The sequence below is a fragment of the Saccopteryx leptura genome, chromosome 8 (genome assembly GCF_036850995.1).
Source record: "Saccopteryx leptura isolate mSacLep1 chromosome 8, mSacLep1_pri_phased_curated, whole genome shotgun sequence".
Lineage (NCBI taxonomy): Eukaryota > Metazoa > Chordata > Mammalia > Chiroptera > Emballonuridae > Saccopteryx > Saccopteryx leptura.
The window spans coordinates 38002322-38024279 of NC_089510.1; the positions used below are offsets into that span (position 1 = coordinate 38002322).

The 21958-nt window shown below is 42.2% G+C and overlaps 1 protein-coding gene across 1 annotated transcript in view; it reads right to left on the reverse strand.

Annotated features, from left to right (window-relative positions):
* The window catches only part of MORC1 (MORC family CW-type zinc finger 1), a 201465-nt gene that overhangs the window by 58170 nt on the left and 121337 nt on the right, over positions 1–21958 (reverse strand). The window contains exons 15-18 of the mRNA XM_066347035.1: positions 19993–20121; positions 15232–15337; positions 10011–10149; positions 32–97 (exon numbers count right to left, since the gene is read on the reverse strand). Coding sequence (XP_066203132.1) covers positions 32–97; positions 10011–10149; positions 15232–15337; positions 19993–20121 — 440 coding nt within the window. The remainder of the gene's footprint in view (positions 1–31; positions 98–10010; positions 10150–15231; positions 15338–19992; positions 20122–21958) is intronic.

A 21958-nucleotide genomic window follows, 5' to 3' on the forward strand; every position in this document is an offset into this window, starting at 1 on the left:
TGAATGGCTCAATCCTACTTTAATTACTCACCTTAGACACTGAAGTGTGGCAGCTGTTAGTGAACTCAGTGATCTTGTTTGTTGGTATAAACTGAGGCTTTTATGGAAAAAGTCAGGAGACAAATGTGAGTAAAAATAACTTTTAATTGGCATATTACAATAATTCAATATTCTTTATTTCTTAAAAAAGAAGTTTGAAGATTGCATATCCTCACTGATAATTAAGGGGTCCCTTTCAGTTTAGATATTCTGATTAGTGGTGACTTGAGACACAAGAGAACCCCATGGCTTGCTGATTGAAGCATTATATATCAAATGAGTAAGTTTAGGGTGCTGCTGTATCGAACACCAGCTCCAGAGACCTCATCTCCCCTCTCAAGAGACCCTTTGTTCCCTACTCTGAAGTCCCAGCGTCTGGAATGAATTCGGATCTTCAGCAGTAGCTCTGCCTAGTTTGGAGCTCTAGGCCTGAGCTTCAAGGGACTTTTGAGGGTGGGGTGGCTCTACCGGGTCCCTACTCACTGGGTGCTGCCATATCCCCACATCCAGCTGCTGCCTGTACTCAGAGGCAGAACCAGACAGGAAGCATTTGCTCTCCCTGAAAAAGAAGCACCTTTTAAATTAAATTTGAGGTGACAACTATTACACTGAAATGATGAGACAGCAATGAAGTGCACAGAGAGAAGATGAAGACTAATGCAGGCTCTGTACCCCAGGCCCGGCTCACTGTCCTTGGGTTGAAACCCTGGGTAGGGAGCCAGCTGCACCATCTTTGCAGTGCGCCCACTATCATTACTGTTCCACCGTGGTATCCAGTTCAGAGCCGACTCTCCAGAACAGAATATTTAGCTCGCTCTCGTATGTCCTCTGTCCCCAAAATGGAAGTCCTGACTCTGATTGAGGGGGGATCTGTTCTCTGCTGAAAGTTTTTCACATGTGGATGGCCTGCATAGATTCTGAAACGGGGCCTCTTCCTCTGTGCTCAGATCCGAATGCCCCGTGGTGCCCCTTATCAACTGCAGGTGCCTGCGAGGCAGCCCTTTCAAAACGGAATCAATTCCTCTGCCTCTGTACCTGCTCTCACCCCCACCAGTACTTCCTAGTGCCCTTCCTCTTTCGGCTAATGACGCCCCCCAGACCCAGCCGACCGAGTTATCTTCAGAGCATCATCACTCTCAATCCCTTCCACATAATCAGGGATTAAGCTTTTTGGATTTCTCCACTTAAATATCTTTTAAATTCAAAACTGCGCTCGCCTCAAATAACTCCACTTTTTAAAGGCTTTTTATCATTTCTTGATTGAACTAGTTCTATAATCTCCTTTTCTAACTTCTAGTGCAGAGACTTCTCTAGACCAATGTCACAACCACTTTCTACACAATATTGTTCCTTTCATTACAATAAGGAAGAGGAGGAGGAAGGGTGGGAAGAGGTGGCATTCTCAAAATTAAATGCATGTGATTAGAAAGAATCACATAGTTAGTCTTTTAGGAAAAAAAACCTACTATGCCATGTCCATATATCCTAAAATTCTTTTTGTTGTTGTTTGTTTGTTGTTGTTTTTTTAATTTGATTATGTTGCATACCCATCACCCAAAGTCAAATTGTCTTCCATCACCTTCTATTTGGTTTTCTTTGTGCCCCTCCTCCCACTCCCTCTCTCTATGTATCCTAAAATTCTAATTTAATTGTGTGGAGTAGGGGTCTGAAATCAGTATTTGTTAGAACTCTCCGAGGGGTCTAATATGCAGTTGAGATTGAGAACCTCTAACCTAGAAGACAGCGCCATTCTGCGGCACCCAGCACACGGAACGGCACACACAGACATTCACGTTTGTTAATGGGAACCAAGCAGCACCTGGCATAGCATAACAGACAAGCAGCTTTCCCGTGGCTGGGCCTCAACTTTCTAAATTCTTCTTCTGAGGCACTTTCCAGCCCTCTGATGCCCCCTGTTGCCCTCCTCGACTCAATGTCCAATCTCTATGTTCCAGGTTAATTTTCATGTTCTCATGCCATTGTATAACCCATTTCCTTTGCCTGTAATAATCTTTCCAATTTCTTCCATTTGTTAAATTTCACTCACCCTTCAACTCTCAGTTCAAACGTTATACATTCTCAGTACGTCCCCCAATTCCGCAAGGGAGAATTAGCTGCTTTATTTTCTATGCACTTGCAGTATAATTTCTTTTTAGATGTTTATATCGATGCTATATTCACATGGAACAACACACATTTTTACATCTGTATTTTAAGTCTCTTTACTACTGTCTAATTCACATTCCACTAACAAGTAACCACTGTTGCTATACTTTTGTTTATCTTTCCAGAAATTTGTTTGTACATTGTATACAAACATATACAAGTTAAATTTTCCCCACTCTTTTGAGGGAGGGAAAAATGGTAGTGTATTATACACACAGTCTGCATCTTACTTTTTTACTTAAGGATATACCCCAGAAATCTTTCTCTGTTAGTGCTTAGAACACTGCTTCATCCCCCTTCTCAGTTGCACTGTATTCTAAGGTCTTGTACAACGTTTTATTTAACCAGGTCTGTTAACAGACATTCTCAATATTTTACTATTCACAAAATTTTGCAATGACTTGTAAAACAGGTAATTTTGTAAGCAGGTCATCTCATATTTGTGGGAGCACATTTATATAATCAATATTTAAAAGGGAAATTTCTGGGTCAAAAGGTATATATTGTACATTTGTAATTTTGATAGACAATTGTCTCCGTCAGGCTTTGTGGTGGCCTAGCATATCCTGTATTGTAGTAAGTGAAATTAAGTCAGACAGCAAAAGACAAGAACTGTATGGTTTCACTCGTGTGGCATATAAAACAAAAAGCAACAAACAGAGAACCAAACTTATAAATACAGTCAACAGAACAGCGGTGACCAGAAGAGAAGAGGGGTGGACGAGGGTAAAGGGGGTCAAATATTAGGCGACAGAAAGAAGCCAGAGTCTGGGAGTAAGCACACAAGTGAGGAGTCTCTAAATAGAGGAAGGATGAAGCTAGACCATTAGAAGGAAAGGTCAGAGACAAGCGTCAGTTAGTTCTCTGGTGCTGGGTTAGAACCTCCAGGTGTGTCGAGAGACCACCTAGCCTTTGAATTCGGGATCAGAACAATCATGAAGTACAGCCTTTCTACTAAATTCAAAATGTCAAGTTGGGTCCTGAAGATGAGGGGGGAGAGATAAGGTCTAACAGGATGAGCAGCAGTATTCAAGCTCAGAGGGGAGGCTTCCTAGGGGTGGGGTTCAGAGGCACGGCTCAGAGGCGCAGCTTCCTGAGAAGGTTTTCTGCTGTGGAAGGAAGTCAGAAACCTGTACTTGTCCCTGAGCAGACGCAGGAAACAGGTCCCGAGGTGCATCCAGAACACCAGGCCGCCTCTCACCGGTCCTGATTAGCATGTACACTAATTGAAAACTGGTTGTACACACAGTTCAGGTGCTTAAGGATCAAGTAGGTATATTTGCATTGAAACCCGAGTTCATATTCCCTCCATGAAAAATCATTTTTTTAGGCAACATACCTGAACCTCTTACTTATTTCTCCATCTTTGTGGATGGAACAGAAATGACTGATTGGCACGTGGCAAGACTGACTGCCACTATCAAAGCTACTTCTCTCCCTGTTGGAGTAAGGATGAGCTCCCTCTGGACTCACATTTCTATGGGCCCTCAGCAGCAGCTACGACCCCCAAAGCAAGCAACAGTGGATGGCATTCCTTGGTCCCAGTCTCCAGGGCGGAACAGGCTGACGTATGAAGTCAGGAGCGAGGGCTAGCCTCTCTCGCCACAGCACACTGCCCTGAAGCACACTGTGTTCTGATGCCCCTCTGTCAGGCGTCCCCAAACTACAGCCCGCGGGCCACATGCGGCCCCCTGAGGCCATGTATCCGGCCCCGACCGCACTTCCGGAAGGGGCACCTCTTTCATTGGTGGTCAGTGAGAGGAGCACTGTATGTGGCGGCCCTCCAACGGTCTGAGGGACAGTGAACTGGCCCCCTGTGTAAAAAGTTTGGGGACCTCTGCAACTGCTGCTGCTGTCAGCAGTTTAGTAAGCCAAGAATGTTGTTCTGTCAGATAGTGTGACATCCACTCCTCAAGAATAAAAAATAAAGATCATAAGAAAATAATATGGACAAGCAATTCAAGTTAAGAAGTTGAACAGTTTTTGTTAAACACTTACTGTGCCCAACAGAGAGTGAAGGATGATGGTGGTAGAACACGAGAAAGAGCACGTGGCGCTTGCCTTCGTTGTGAGCAATTTGTTTAATGTCTCATTGGCTACACTGTGAACACAGGGTCCACAAGTGTGAATATATTACTCATCATCCCTTTTAGGAAAGCAATGCGTCACCATAGAGAAACGAGATCTTTGTAGCAAGAGTAATAAAGTAAAATATTTCAAGTACAGTGAGTATGACAGCCTCTTGTTAGACAAAGGTCTTTAGGTGTCATCCATTTTAGATTATGGCAGTTTATGTAAGGAGGCTGGAAAGTACTCTTCACGAGTAAATATATTTTCTAAGACATCTGCCTGTGTAGTTATACAGAGTTGAAATCTCAGCATCCTACACAATAATGACACATTAAGAAGATTAAATTTTAAATGGGAGAATGTGTTCACATTCCTCATTACAAAGTTGTACTCAGATAGGCCATTTCAACTGGAAAACACAGCTAAATGTTCAGCATGTCTTCTTTGCCACACAGTTACTGCTAAAACAACCAATGTGAGACTTGACAGATTCAACCAGTTTAGTTTTTGTGTCCACATAAGCACTACAAAAGTATAGAATGCTACTGCTGGAATTCTTTTCCAATTGGCATGGAATTTTACAAAGGCTATTCATTTGATGCAAAGACTGTGAACACAACAGATACAGTCTCTGTACTCCCATCCAATATAACACTTTGTTTGGACCTGGAGTAAGGACGCTTCGGTTTCCAATAACATATGAAAAAGGTTTGAAGTGTAATCTATGTATAGTCAATCAACCCAATCAGATGAAAAATACTTATTTTTGTACCAGCTTGTAAAGTTGTTGTTGTTGTTTTTGTTGTTGTTGTTGTTTTTTACAGAGACAGAGTCAGAGAGAGGGATAGATAGGGACAGACAGACAGGAATGTAGAGATGAGAAGCATCAATCATTAGTTTTTCATTGTGACACCTTAGTTGTTCATTGATTGCTTTCTCTTACGTGCCTTGACCGCAGGCCTTCAGCAGACTGAGTAACCCCTTGCTCGAGCCAGCGACTTTGGATCCAAGCTGGTGAGCTTTGCTCAAACCAGATGAGCCCGCGCTCAAGCTGGCAACTTCAGGGTCTCGAACCTGGGTCCTCTGCATCCCAGTCCGACACTCCATCCACTGGCGCCACCGCCTGGTCAAGCTGTAAAGAATTCTTAATAAATCAAATTCCTTCAATCCTTCACTCTTGTTTGGTAAACACCTATCATGTAAAACTCCGAGCCTAAGTGTTAAGAATGCAAAGATAAATAAAAATGGTTCCTTCCTTTGAAAAGCTTACACAGTCCGATATAGGACATATTAGATAAACAAGTAACCACGATACCAGGAACAAAGTAAAACATGCTCAAAGAAAGACATGCACCAAGGACAAAAGGAAATGAGAGGAGACTTCATACAGGAATGACATTTGTTTCAGATCTTGAAGGATGAGGGGACGAGCAGATGCCACTCGGACAGAACGACAGGAAGGAGGCATCAGAGCAGCACAGGGTGGAGAACACACAGCAGCTCAGTGGGAGAGCCCTGCAAAGGGGAGAAACTAACAGCAGAAAAGTAACTAGTGTCAGGTCAGAGAGGGCCTGGACTTACTGTAGAATTAGAAATTAATACTTACCAGAAAAGATTAACCCAGAAAAGACCTGGAGAGTGCATTTGCACAAACATATTGATTACATAAACATAGTACCCATAACATTATTTATGTACAAACAAGTAAATGTAGAGGTGTCATTCAGGGAATCAAGTTATCATCTGTCTTGTGGTGATTTAGAGCATCAAATGGATTTAAAGTGATATTAAAAAAAAACCCTGAGTGACATGCATGCCATACTATGGTTCTTGTGCATGATCACGACACATTCATCCTTACACAATAAAAGGCAGAACAGAATCTAAATTGTGACTTAGGACTGAGAAAGGGAGAAAAACTGAGGACTGTGAAGTCCTGAATGTCAGAGAAACTGACTTATAACTCTAAGGTTTTAAATTGTTGTCTGGGTTTACTGAAAAACAGAATAACAGTTATCCCAGTTATCCAGATGGTATGCCAACTAGTAGCCAAGTAATTCAAGACAGAGAAAATGGAACTGTTCCATCATTTGGCCAGCAGGTGGCACTTGTCACTCAGTGTAGGAAACAGCCTGGGCTGGAAACGCTGGACAGATTCCTCTTCCATTCATTCAGGAAGGAGAAAGTATTGCAGAATGGACCATTTCAGAAGCATACCCTCTAATGAGGGTCTCAGCTTGCTGACACAGCATATCAATTACATCTTGAATTTGAGCTATCCTATTAGATTTATTAGGGAAAACTTATGTATTTCCCTTAACAATTATGATTTAGAGTACATCAGTTTGTTGTCTTTGTAAATGTTCTCAGGTCCTTTGCATTTATACTTTGAAATTATGAGATCAGTGTTAGAATAAGGCAAAAAAGGAAATAAAATCCAACTTTGCCACTTAAAGATGTATGACTTGAGTCAACTTATTTAACTTCTTTGAACTTCACTCGCCTCTCTTTGTTATAATTGAATGTAACCAGCTAAAATGTGGCTGGGGATCTAGCTACTTCATTTTCTCCTAGAGGAACAGATCCAATTACTAGAACACCTCTTTTATCATAACACTTTTCTAACTCACAGTGAATATTTTCTAACTACAGCATCCTATGAATGATGCTCCTAGAAGGTAGACTTAGGCATTCTACACACCAGTGGGAGTCTGTGGCTTCTGACTTCTAATACAAATACCATAAGACCACCTTGCCATTCTTCCATCCCTCCAATCACCTAGTCAACTCTTATTTTCTAAATCGAGATGCCTTCTGTCATTAAAGGTGAAACACAAGAGAATAAGAAATGGGTGGGGTATGCAAATTTATACCTGCTCTTCAGGTCTGGTCAGTGGCTAAGTGGATGCTGACAGTGGGAAGCGGGAAGACAGAGCAGAAGTAGTCAAACCATAATTGCATGGCATGCATCTAATTATTTCCTGATATTGAGATGCTTGGCTTATTTTCACAAAAGGGGGCAAGAAGGATGGTGAGGAGTCTCCGTCCTTTGAACTGGGAGGAGCAGGGTTCTATTTGAGTACAGCTCAATTTCTTTGTTTATATTTGAAACAGACTGAATCTACAAACCTGGCTTAACATTTTAGGAAAATAACAACTAATAAGAAAGAAAGATGAAGCAGAATGGATGGCCCAAATCTGTTATTCCATCAGCTACTGTAAAGATCTCTACCTCGCTATTGAATAAAACATCCAATCCTAACAGAAAGGTAATTAAGAGTTTATGATTGGCACTATTTCTTCCAAGGGTCAAGCTTTGGCTTTTATAGGAAAAACAAACAAACAAACAAACAAAACACAACAAAGATAAAATCAATTCAGAATGTGCTGAATGTCTTCACAGAGCTACATGGGAATGAGAGTGGTAAGCAAAATAAGAAACAGAACAAATGAAGATGTTCCACATTGGAAAGATCTGACTTCACCTAATTGTTTATGAAAATAATTGCAGGCTATATGATACCTTTCTTCACCTCTGACTTGTTATCAAGCCTACAACTAAAGGCTCTAAATCTGTAGAAAGCTGACCTGCTTTTAGGGGGATGAGGAGTACATAGGAGAATGTTTCCCAAAGTGACTCAGTATTTCCCCCAAAGAAATCCCGAGGCTCCAGGCTAAAAAAGGGAGGAGGATCAGGCTTCTTCAGCTGTGAACCCAGGTGGAAGCTGATTTGCATGGCAGAGGTCTTCAACAAGGTGAGAAAGGAAAGAAAGTGGAAACTGGGATAGAAAGAAAGTTTATCTTCTAAGAGCCCAGGAATACACATAATATAAGGCATTAAATCTATGGGGTCTTAGCTCCCTTTCTGCAAGAGTTTTCTGTTCAGGCCTGACCAGGCGGTGGCGCAGTGGATAGAGTGTTGGACGGGGATGCAAAGGACCCAGGTTCGAAACCCCAAGGTTACCAGTTCAAGCGTGGGCTCATGTGTTTTGAGCAAGGCTCATCAGCTTGAGCCCAAGGTCGCTGGCTTGATTGAGCAAGGGCTACTCGGTCTGCTGTAGCCCCACTGTCAAGGTACATATGAGAAAGCAATCAGTGAACAACTAAGGTGCCGCAACAAAGAATTGATGCTTCTCATCTCTTTCCCTTCCTGCCTGTCTCTGTCACACACACACACACACACACACACACACACACACACACACACAGAGTTTTCTGTTTGAATGAGCATTTTATGTCCTGACGTCTAGAGAGGGGATCACACATTTAGACATAGACTTCTGAGCTTCTCATGTTCTATTTGAGGAAGTTGACATACCATACAACTGAAAATGTGGCATTTGGGTGGTAAATTCATAAAGCAAACAGATCTAATGACTTTATTAGATCAAAAATTAAAATAACCTGACCAGGTGGTGGCACAGTGGATAGAGTGTCAGACTGGGATGCGGAGGACCCAGGTTTGAAACCTCGAGGTCGCCTGCTTGAGCGTGGGCTCATCCAGCTTGAACAAGAGCTCATCAGCTTGAGTGCAGGGTCGCTGGTTTGAGCCCAGTGGTCACTGGCTTGAAGCCCAAAGTTGCTGGTTTGAGCCCAAAGTTGCTGGCTTGAGCAAGGGGTCACTTGTTGTGCTGCAGCCCCTCCTCCAAGTCAAGGTGCATATGAGAAATCAATCGATGAACAATAAGGTGCCGCAACAAAGAATTGATTATTCTCATTTCTCTCCCTCCTGTCTGTCCCTATCTGTCCCTTTCTCTGACTCTGTCTCAGTCAAAAAAAATTTTTTTTTAAATAATATTTCTGCATGCCCCCTTTTCCTTCATCTGGAATTGTCATGGTAACCCACATTTACTGATAGTAATATTTTATTTACTGAACTTTCTTAACAGTTCAATATGACTCTGAGTTTCTGTATTAATAGACTGATATTTTTTATTTTTTTATTTTTTTTTTATTTTATTTTTTTTAATTTTTGGCAGAGACAGAGAGAGGGACAGACAGACAGGAAAGGAGACAGATGAGAAACATCAATTCTTCGTTGCGGTTCCTTTGTTGTTCATTGACTGATTTCTCATATGTACCTTGACCACGGGGGCTACAGCAGACCGAGTGACCCCTTGTTTGAGCCAGCGACCTTGGGCTCAAGCTGGTGAGCCTTGCTCAAACCAGATGAGCCCGCGTTCAAGCTGGCGACCTCGGGGTCTTGAACCTGGGTCCTCCACATCCCAGTCCAATGCTCTATCCACTGCGCCACCGCCTGGTCAGGCAAGACTGATATTTTTTAAAAGAACAACTCTTTACCTCAAAAATCCACTCTTAAGGAAGAACCATTATAAAATAAAAAGAGCCTAAACTTTGGAGTCATAAATACTGGTGTCCCAGTCTTGACCACGTGACCTGTGACATGCTTGCTAATCCCTACAAGGCTCTGTGTGCATTCATAGAATGGAATGAAATTGCCCTAGTCCTCACCTGCACTGCTGTGTCATTGGATTTAGATATCACATGTATAATATTTTTAAGAACTCTCATCCCTTTCCAGACCCCTAGAGCACTTGTGCTCACCTTAGATCCAAAATTAAAAGGTGACCCCCCCCAAAAAAAAAAGGACAGAAAAGAGGACAGAAAAAAAGAAGCTTCACAAGAGTAAATAAACCACATTAGTCCATTTGTACTCAAGAAACCAACAGCTGAAGCATCAGGGTAGATTTTGGACAGAGTTACTAACTGCTTACCTGTGGCTGCTGTTCTGCCAGTCGATCGCGATACTTCTGGACTGATTCCTGAAGTCGCTTATCTTTCTGATTTTTTACCGGTGACACTGTGCTCATGGTGCCCAGGGGGATGGAAGGTAAGCATTCTGTCTGATGACAACTTCACAACCGACAAACACAAGAGACCATAACATCAGGAGAAGACGTAAAACTATTTACTGACTGCAAAAGACTATTTACTTCTACAAGGACTTACACTTCTTTATGTCTGATATCCAAAATTTGGATATAAGGGAAGACATTGTCTTGATGATGTTTTAGGTAATACATGACCTTAAATCTCCAATTTCTATGAAAAAGGAGCTTAATGGAAAAAAAAAAGCTTACTGGAGAACGTGAAAAGTAGTATAAGTAGTCTCTATTTCCCAGAATGAGAAACTGTTCATTATTTACTAAATGCTTCATTTATCTTGCATTATCACCAAATGAGGCCTTTTGTAAAAATGTTTTTCGATAATTGAAGCTTATCTTATCATGCTAAACATTTTTCTCCCCAAGACACTAGGGACAGAAATCCGTATGTCTGTCTGTTCACAATACACTGAATAATTCTGCTTCTGAAACATGGATCTTTTGTATGACTCAGAGTAACTGTGCAGATGGATAACTATTGTGATGTAATGTGCTCACTGATAGCTTTGGGGGTGTAGTAAAGTTCTTCTTCAAATAATTTCGCCCCCCTGTTCAAACTGCCCCACCCCCCTGCTATCGTCAGTGTATCTGCTTCTGGTGATCACCCTGCTCCCCAACCTTACCGATGTGCCGTTTCTAGTCACTGGTGGGTTAACACATGTATTATATCATCAAGTAGAGTTGGGTATAAATGAACGAGGGCTTCTCTAGTTATGACTACAAAAAATAGTAATGACTTTTGAGACATGATTTGGAAGGTCTGAGGGCTTTCCCCTACTTTTGGTTTTCTGGCTATGTTCTGTGAGCTGAGTTAGCCAACCTGTTGAAAACTTCAGAGATTCTATAGTTCACCTTGGTGTCAGGCTTGGCAAGGATAAGAGGTTCAACTCCCACTGGGAGTGGTTTAGATTTATGCCTGGGGATGTGTGGTTAACGTTGAAATGTTAGGGTCAATTCCTAGAGCCGGCTTTAAACTGGGTTTTCTATTAAGTAGGCACCAAAAGGAGGCAGAAGGGACAAAATAAATGTGCTTTAGGCTAGGAGAGGGAGAAGGAGATTGAGGATGGAGATAGGGCCTTCTCCCGTCTGGAACAGTGCAGGAAAAGTTTAGCAGATTATACCCACAATTTCTCTGGTTTGGGGAGCTGCAGCTTTTATTTTTCTTGCCCCCACCAACAGAGAAGAACTAAAATCAAATTCAAGAACTACTGCGAAAAACAACAACTTAATTCCACCTACATAAGAAATTTGTTACTATTGTTATTTTCAAAAAAAGGTGGTTTATAAACAAATTGGGGGACATCTAACTTTTGCTCACAAAAATGAGGGGATATTTTCTTGCTTCCTATTCATTTTGAAACGTCTCCTAAGTTCTGTGAGCAGTGTATACACGTAGCTGCCCGCGGCGTTGAGAAGCGGACATCGATGGGGCGGTACCTGTAAAGATTCTATCTCATGGAAGAAGCTCGGGCAGCATCAAGTGTTTATTGAGAAAAGAGAAAGCACAAGTATTTCGTTAAAGCGTGATCCATTCGTCGTCAAAGATTTTTTGGAAGCAAACTAAATTTTAACGTACAATTCAATCCATAGATATTTTTTAAATCCTTTTAAGAATTCAGTCTTTTTCTGATTCAGATAACTGATAGTAGTTATTTTTACTCTGCTGGTGATCCCTATTTTTAACGCAGATAAATACACAGCACGAATGGAATGGATGAGTACCGCTGTCTATTGCTTGGGTTACTGTGACAGAAATGTATAACCTCCCTCCGTACTTAAAGTGGAAAACAAAAAGAGGCTTCCATGGTCTGAAAAAAAAAATAATAACTTTCCTGTGCCTGAGTCACCAACTTCGATTCTACTATTTGTAAAATAGTGTATTCTGTCACCATAAAAGTACCAGGGTGGAATTAGGGTCTCTAGATGGACAGGATGCCTTCAGAGAGTGGGTGTGCTAAGGAGGAAAGGGTACAGGTTTTGCCTCAAAATGCTCGGCTTTAAGTTTCAGCTCTGAGGAGACATCCTGGGCAATCACCGGACCTCTCTTCCCCTCACTGTTTTCTCTCCTGAGAAGCAGAGAAAGTTCATAGGATTGTTGTAAAGATGAAAGGAGGCGATGTAAGTAATTGCTATGTGAAAGAGAGCTACTATTATGTTTCCTACCCAAGTTCTGGTTACACACATTGTTTATTCAAATGTTGTTCACTGGCATTAACCCTGCAGACAGTTGGCAATTAACAACTGGCAATAACTATCTTTTCTATGAATACAGACAATGCCACCTTTTATCCCATTACTCTGTCCTTCCATTCATCAAATGTTGCCTAATATATAACTGTACTCTACTTCTCATCATTCAACACACACCCTCTTTATGTGATTCTATCCCAATCCAGTGACACATAGATCCAAGTTTTTTCTAATAATAATCTATTTCAAGGACTGAGCAAAGTCGTCAGCTCAATTTCTCTTCCCCTGGAAATCGCCACATTTACTTGCTGTCAATGATCTCCCATAAAGTAAGTGTCAACACTTATGTAGCTGCCTCTGTAATCAGGAATTTTTCTTTTTTTTTTTTTACATCTCCCACATATCTCTTGATGTCATTTTAAGCATACCTTTGTCATAATATTTTCAGTGGAAATAAAATACAGAACCAAGGACTTAAGAAGAAATTATAAAAAGACTTTTGCATTTTAAGGTCCGTGAGGTCTCGGTGGACGTAGCTAAATTTATCTTGCCTGTTGTCACCAGTGGCCCTGCTCTATGTGTAAAAGGGACAGTTATTGCAGTAGGAAATGATGCTCTGTGATAGCATAACCTCTTTTCAAGGAGAAGAGGGTAAGCGTATAAGGAATGGTCATTTGGAGATAACGGAAGCTGTAGATCCACTTCCGTGGGCCCGATAATGGCTGAGACTGATGATCTAAGAGGTCACAGAGGTATATGATTAGATCTGTGGAGACGGGGCCACAATCCTCATGGACTGTTACCTTGCAGGGCCCCCCAGCGATCAGGCACATAGCGGACTGACCTTACCTTACAAGGAATTCAGCTAGACCCAGAAAAGAGTCAACAGATATTGTTATTACATCCCATTCTACGTGACGGGAAGCTGAGTTAAAAAGAGACTGGGCATGTGTCCAAGGACTCACAGCTAATTGAGTTAGGACTCACACCCAGGCAGTCTGGCTCCAGATTCTGAACTCTAAAACTCTGTTCTACGCTGTATAAAAAGTTATTAGCTCACAATAAGTGATCAATATTATTATTATTATTTTTTTTTTTTTTTTTTTTTGAGGATTGAAGGTCTGGGTCAATTTTATTTACATGTTCCTTTCCTTTTTTTTTTTTTTTTTAAAGTGAGAGGAGGAGAGAAAGTGAGACAGACTCCCACAAGCGCCTCTACCGGGACCCAGCCTGCAACATCCCCCACCTACACACACACACCCCACCCCCGGTCTGGGGCTGATGCAACTGAGCTATACTCAGGACTAGGGGATGACATTCAAACCAACTGGGCCACTGGCTGTAGGAGGGGAAGAGAGAGAGAAGGGGGAGAGAGAGGCCTAGAAAGCAGATGGTCGCTTCTCGTGTGTGACCTAACTGGAAATCAAACCTGGGCCTTCTGTACGCCGGGCTGACACTCTACCCACTGAGCCAACCACCCAGGGCCTATTTACATTTTTCATCCGCAGATCTTTCCACACAGAAATGGAAAAAAACAGCAACAGAGAACTTGCATTAAATGACACTTCAATAAAAATAATGACACCGAATGAAAACATGATGTATCTGACTGTTAACACTAGACTAAGCCAACACTTGATTCCTCTTCAGGAGCTATGTAAGTCCCAAGTCAAGTCTGAAATCAGCGTACGAAGCCAAAGACCTTGGCGAGTGGCCTCATGCACAGGTTTCCTAACCCCCGCCTGGGCTTGGCTTCTCACTTCTCCAGCATGAAAACATGGGACTGGGTCAGTGTTTCCTTTGTAAGAGTGCTCCCCGGGCCCTCGGCTTTCTGTGGAGCAGGGAACGGAAAGGGAAGTGGGTAGATACCTTTGGGCCCCGGATTCCCAAACTTCCATTTTTTCCTATTTTTTATATTTTGGGTCTGATGCTAATTTTATTTGGGATGAAACAAACAAACAAACAAACAGGTTCTGTCGCAAACCACAAAAGGGAGACTGAAAACCCCCTGACTCGTGTGAAATCTCAGAGCCCTGTCATTGCTGACATTTTTACTTAGTTTCTAAATATTATTAACCCGGGGACCCCAGGCACGATAGGATTTTAGTAGCAGTTTCTGAATGTTTTCTTCTTTAAAATTTTGGTTTTTGTTTGTTTTTTTTTCAAGCCTGGATAAAAGATAATCCAACAAGAGCTATTACCTGAATGTCTATACTAGCAATATTGATTGACTTATCCAGGCCAAAGGACTTACAGCTAACTCTATGGAAAAGCAATGCTTGAGTTAGGGGTACCTATATCAAAGGAGTCTGCTAACTCTTCTCCCTCCCCCAAGAAGAAGCATGTAAGTCTAAAAGGGCTTGTAATAACACTGACATTCATCAATATTTAATCGGTCTTTTTCCTGTTTTGGTCTTAATTTCTTCCTCCAAGAGCACAAAGCAATGAAATCAATATATGACTTAAACAGAAAAAGCCCATGGTCTAACAGTTTAGTCCCTCTGGAGACACCCTCTGGATAAAACTGTATGAGACGGTGCTATGTTGTGTGAAAATAAAAAAATAAAAAAAGAACTGAAAGACAGAGCTAAACACGGCCGCAGATTTCCACCAGCGAAAGCAGAGAGCTGTACACCTCAATGTCTGCAAATCATTACACCCAGGCCTATTCTTTTTGGATAGAAAAGCACCTTTCTATCCAATGAAATACCTTTCCACAGGTAGCGAGGTGCTAAAGAGTTGTAGGGGACGACAGCTACGAAGCCAAAATGTATCTAGAGCTGACCTTTTTCAGTTTCACACACACATATTCTGGGAATTAAAAATGGATAAAGAATTTTCGAAAATGATCAAAACCTACCTGTTTTCCAAGAGGTTAGGATTTTTAGCACAAACCCACATGTCAGCAAGTTCTTCACCCTGAATATCTGTAGAAGGAGGCAGGACTCTCCATTTAAGGCAAAGATCTGTTCATCAAAGCAAATCACACACAAGAAAAACCATAATCAGAAGGGAATTAATCACAGAAAGATGTCAGGTTGTGTATAGTAAAAGTTATGAGGTATGTTTCAAGCCAAAGGCAAGTGAATCTTTGATCACATACCATTATACTTGATGGCAAACTAGTCTAGGATTCTATGAGCTACCTTAGGACACTACCAATAAATTATAATTATCATTGCCTAAGTTCTTTCCACTTGTTTTCTTCTATTTTCAGCACCCAAAAACATTTTTTTAGGTGACAGGAGGGGAGATAGTGAGGCAGACTCCCACATGCTAGGATCTACCCAACAACCCCATCATGGGTTGATGCTTGAGTATCTAGCTATTTTTAGCACCTGAGGCTGATGCATTCCAACAGAGCTATCCTCGGTGCCCAGGGCCACAATCGAACCAATCAAACTACTGGCGGGGGGGGGGGGGGGGGGCGGGGGGGGGAGAAGGGGAAGAGGGACAGAAGGAGAAGAGGTGGGGGAGAAACAGATGGTTACTTCTCCTGTATGTCCTGACCAGGAATTGAACCCAAGATGTCCATACACTGAGCCAACTCTCTGTCCACTGAGCCATCTGCCAGGGCCCCCAAAACATTTTAAATAATAGATCCGTCTCCACCACTTCTTAAACCACATGAAGACTTCTAGTGACTTAACTTTCCCATTTTATTTGACTTCTTTGACCATTTCTCCCTTTCAGTCCCTCCTTGCTTTTAGGACCAAGGCATTCCACTCTCTCCAGGTTATTTTTAACTTTAATCCTGAATTCCTTTCAGACACACTGCTAATGGCTCTTAAGTCAACACTTCTCTCTGTTCATCTTAGAGGCAGCTGGCACAGTGGCTAAGATCCTGAATAGCTGCACCACTTACTATGTCTATGATCTTGGACAAATTACATCTCTATGTTTCAGTATCATCAGATGTAAAAAGAGATTAAGATTAGTATTTAACTAAAAATGTTACTGAGAATTAAAATACATAATAATAATGATAAAATCCAACATTGCCAGATGTTACTTATGGTGACTGATTTTATATCAACTTGACTGGGCCATGAGGTGCCCAGATAGTTGGTCAAACATTATTCTGAGTGTGTCTGTGAGGGTATTTTCAATGAGATTAACTTTTCTTTTTCTTTTTCTTTCTCTCTCTCTCTTTCTTTTTTTTTTTTTTTCTAGCAAGAGAGAGATAGATAGTCAGACAGATATGGTCAGACAGACAAGAAGGGAGAGAGATGAGAAGCATGAACTAGTAGTTACGTCATTTTAGTTTTTCATTGATTGCTTCTCAGATGTGCCTGTACAGGTGGGCTCAGGCCCAGCCAGTGACCTTTGGGCTCAAGCTAGCAATCCTAGGACCATGTCGATAATCCCACGCTCAAGTTGGTGACCCTGCCCTCAAGCTGGCGAGCCTGCAGTGAAGCCAGATGAGCCCACGCTCAAGCCAGCGACCTTCTAGTTTCAAACCTGGGACCTCAGTATCCTAGGTCAATGCTCTATCCACTGTGCCACCACAGGCTAAATTAACATTTGAATTGGTAAACTGAATAAAGCAGATTATCCTCCTTCAGGTGAATGGGCCTTATCCATTCCTTAAATAGAACACCACCAATAAAAAAGGCTGACTCTTTTGAGAGTAAAAAGGAACTTCCTTTTCCTGACTGTCTAGAGCTGGGATATTAGCTTTTTTCTGCTTTCAGACTCAAATTAAAACATTAGTTATGGTCTTGGCTGGTGGCTCAGTGAGCAAAGTGTTGGCCTGGCATATGGACATCCCAGGTTCGATTCGAGGTCAGGGTACACAGGAGAAGCGACCATCTGCATCTCCCCCTCTCTCGCCTCCCCTTCTCTCCCTCTTCTCCTCTGGCAGCCAGTGGCTTGACTGGTTCGGGCATGGCCCTGGGCACTGAGGATAGCTCCCTTGGAGCACATCAGCCTCAAGTATTAAAAATTGCTTGGTACTCAAGCATAATCCCCAGATGGGGTTGCCAACGTGGATCCTGGTCGGGTAGAATGTGGGAGTATGCCTCACTATCTCACCTTCTCTCACCTAAAGCAGAAAAACAAAATACCATCAGTTCTTCCTGAATATTGAGCCTGTCAACATTCAGACTGGAACTGTATCGATGGGTTTCTTGGTTCTCAAGCCTTCAGACTAAAAATGAAATTAAACCAATGGCTCTCCTTGGTCTCCAGCTTGCTGACTGAAAATCTTAGGACTTGTTAGCCTTCATAATCATGTGAACAAATTCTCTACAATTAATATCTATCTATCGGCCCTGGCCGGTTGGCTCAGTGGTAGAGCGTCGGCCTGGCGTGCAAGGGGACCCGGGTTCGATTCCCAGCCAGGGCACACAGGAGAAGCGCCCATCTGCTTCTCCACCCCTCCCCCTCTCCTTCCTCTCTGTCTCTCTCTTCCCCTCCCGCAGCGAGGCTCCATTGGAGCAAAGATGGCCCGGGCGCTGGGAATGGCTCCTTGGCCTCTGTCCCAGGCGCTAGAGTGGCTCTGGTCGCAACAGAGCGACGCCCCGGAGGGGCAGAACCGTCGCCCCCTGGTGGGCGTGCCGGGTGGATCCCGGTCGGGCGCATGCGGGAGTCTGTCTGACTGTCTCTCCCCGTTTCCAGCTTCGGAAAAATACAAAAAAAATATATATATCTATCTATCATATATACATATACACACACATATCCAGACAGACTACATTCTATTGGTTCTGTTTCTCTGAAGAAAATATAAATAGTAATCTCACGTCATAAGAAAATTGAGGCTTAGAGAAATTAAGGAATTTGCCCAATTTCATATAGCTCCATAACACTAGATATTAGATTCTGGCAGTACCTTGCACACATCTGACCAGTCAGGTACTCTTTGGACCACCCCAAGCTCAAGATTAAGCAGGTGTTTGCTTGGCACTGTATAAATAACTACAACTTTTTTACACATAATTATGTGCTTTATTTGTTTGCTTAGCTCTCTCACTGGACACCAGATTCCTTGCAGATAGTAGAGTGTCTTTAATGCTCTAACCTTTTGTATAGTGGTTAGAAGGTATATTAGAGGAACACAATAAGTGTACAATTCTTCAATGATGTTATTCTTCTACTCAATAATGTCTACTGCCTCTGCATTACTTATCGAAGGATAAACTCCCTATCCTGCCATTGAAAGCCCTCTAACACATTTATTCAACTTGATATTTTTCTTTTATTATTTATTCATCATTGATTTACTCAATAGTCAATTACTAAGTACCAACTATTTATTTAACACAGTACAAGGTATTAAAAATAAGATGACTATTTCTATTATTCCACTCCCAAAATTTTAGCTGAATGTACACCTGATATAAACACATATCTCCTGCTACATGTCTATCAAAATTCTATTTTAAAGGTAATAGCAAAGACCACCTCTGTCATGAAACCTTGCCTCAACTTTCTCCTCTTCCCTCTTTGTTGGGCAAATAAGTTTGTAAAATTTGTATTTTCCTGATTTTGTTCACTTCTATTGTTAAAAATGGCCGTCGCCCAGGTGATATGGCTAATTATGTTTCTCCTTGGGAAGGGGCTCGGTTATGCTAATGTGTGCTGGAGGAGGGATTGTCCTGCCAAAATGGTTTAAAAGGAGGAGCTAGGAGGCCATTTTGGAGGAGACCAGGTTGTTGCAGGGCAGAGAGGCCACATGGTGGATGGAGAAAAAGCAGCCAAAATGGAGGCGTGCTGAAGGGGAACAGAGGTGAGGGGCTTTGTAAGCTCTGCTGAATTGGTGAGGGCCTTTGGTTCTAGGAAAACTCTGATGAGTCAGTGGCTTTGGGAGCCCTGAATGGAAAGGTAAGTGTTTTCCCGCTGTGTGTATTTACTCGTTTGCCGGGTGTAAGCTAGAATTTTTTTTTTTTTTTTTTTTTGGTATTTTTCCGAAGCTGGAAACGGGGAGGCAGTCAGACAGACTCCTGCATGCGCCCGACCGGGATCCACCCGGCATGCCCACCAGGGGGAGATGCTTTGCCCATCTGGGGCATCACTTTGTTGCAACCAGAGCCATTCTAGCGCCTGAGGCAGAGGCCATAGAGCCATCCTCAGTGCCCGGGCCAACTTTGCTCCAATAGAGCCTTGGCTGCGGGAGGGGAAGAGAGAGACAGAGAGGAAGGAGAGGGGGAGGGGAGGAGAACAGATGGGCGCTTCCCCTGTGTGCCCTGGCCGGGAATCAAACCCGGGACTCCTGCATGCCAGTCTGACGCTCTACCACTGAGCCAACCAGCCAGGGCCTTAGAATTAAACATAATGGCCCACCAGTTCTTGGCTCTGTTGTTTCATTACAATCTATCCAAATCAAATGTGAACCTGCATGTGCCAGGTGTTGGTTGTAACGGCTGCAGCTACTGGCTTTACACCCTTGAAACCTCAAAGAATGTTGTGCCTTTTTACATCATTTATCTGAATTTCATCTCTACTATAATTATTTTCAGGCTTATCTTAACCTCTCTCCTATACCCTAACCTCACTGAAAATAAGAATCAGGTCTTACCCACCGCCTTTGTCTCCCTCATGTCCCATTTCTTAAAACAATGACTTGCATTTGTAGAAAATCATTACATGATTGCTAATTAGAATGGAACTCAACACTCACCACACTGAATGATGAATGGGATGGACAGTGCTTGTCTCCTTTGATACTGAATAGAATCTACAGACCTCTCCATGTCCTTGTCATTCTGGCATCCAAATTCATTCCAAAACAATGATAGATTTCTATTACCTAAAAGAAGCAAAGCAGGTAAAGAATAATGAAAGAAAATTAACAAGATTAAGATAAGCAAAGGAACGTTTAGCTATAAACACATGTATATACAGTATTATCCCAGCTATGTAAAAACTAATACACATAAATAAAAGATTAAAGTATTAATGTTGGTTTTCTCTGAGTATGGGTGAAATTTTTTTCTGCTTTATACTTTATTACATTCTCTAACCTGTATATAGTAAATACGCAATATCTTTACAATAAAACTAAACGCCATATATGCAATAAAATACACTGACATTTAACATTTTTTTCTTAAGTACTTCCAGGAGGGATGGTACTGAATAAACTTAAAGGCTACCCTTAAGACTATTGATAGAAACATTTATCATCCTGTCTCACAGCCAGAGTTTCTGGTTCTCTCTTTTACCAGTCTTTATTGATTATGCCCCACCCTCACACCAGATTCTCCACTTCCTCCTTCTTTAAAAACAGCACTTTTCATGAAGGACCATCCGGCAATTGCACTGCTAGAAAACTTCACTACAAATATGTCAAACAATGGCCATTTATATATTATTTGAAAAAAATAAGAAAGGCAGCAACATAAAAGCCTAGAATACAAAATGAATAAATTCCATTTCCAAACAAGGAAATCTTTAAAACAGAGAATTATAGCTAAATTCAATTTTTTAAATTTTTTAGTGAGAAGAAGGGAGGCACAGATAGAATCCCACACCCCAACCAGATCCACCTGGCAAGCCCACTAGGGGCAATGCTCTACCCATCTGGGGCATTGTTCCATTGCAACTGGAGCCATTTTTTTAGCACCTGAAGCGGAAGTCATGAAGCCATCCCCACTGCCCAGGGCCAACTCACTCTAATTGAACCTTGGCAGGAGGAGAGAAAGAGAGAGGGAGAGAGAGAAGCAAAGGGGAAGGGGTAGAGAAGCAGAGGCACTTCTCCTGTGTGCCCTGACCAGGAATTGAACCTGGGACATCCACACACCAGACCTACATTCTACCACTGACCCAACAAGCCAGGGCCTAGCTAAATGTATTGCTGTGTCAAAATATCAAAGACAGAGTTTTAATTTTTTAGAAAGATGTAAAACAGCATATCTAGTACAATCAAATTTTGTGATTTATAAAAAGCATATACACATAAAATTATTTTTGCATTTTTCCGAAGTTAGAAGCAGGGAGGCAGTCAAACAAACTCCTGCATGTGCCCAACCGGGATCCACCGGGCATGCCCACCAGGGGGTGATGCTCTGCCCATCTGGGGCATTGCTCCATTGCAGCCGGAGCCATTCTAGCACCTGAGGTGGAGGCCATTAAGCCATCCTCAGTGCCCAGGCCAACTTTGCTCCAATGGAGCTTTGGCTGTGGGAAAGGAAGGGAGAGATAGAGAGTAAGGAGAGGGGGAAGGGTAGAGAAGCAGATGGTCACTTCTCCTGTGTGTCCTGACTGGGAATCGAACCCGGACTTCCACACGCTGGGCCAACACTCTACCACTGAGCCAACTCGCCAGGGCTTTCACATAAGATAAAGGACTTTTAATAGTGAATACCACCGGAGAAAAAGACAGGTTGAAAGAAAGATGGGGAGACACTTTTACTTCATTTTTTTTCTTTCTAAATGTGCATGTATTAAAAATACACAGAAGAGATGACATCAGAATAATGGCGGGGTAGGAAGCGATAACAATAAATCTCCCCCAAAACTCAACAAGATCTTCAACCAGAAACAGAAAAACCTATACTTGGAGCCTCCATGCTTCGCAATACACCCAAAGGTATGGTCGAGTGAAAACTTGGCTAAATATATAACCAAACCCCGAAGGAAATAGG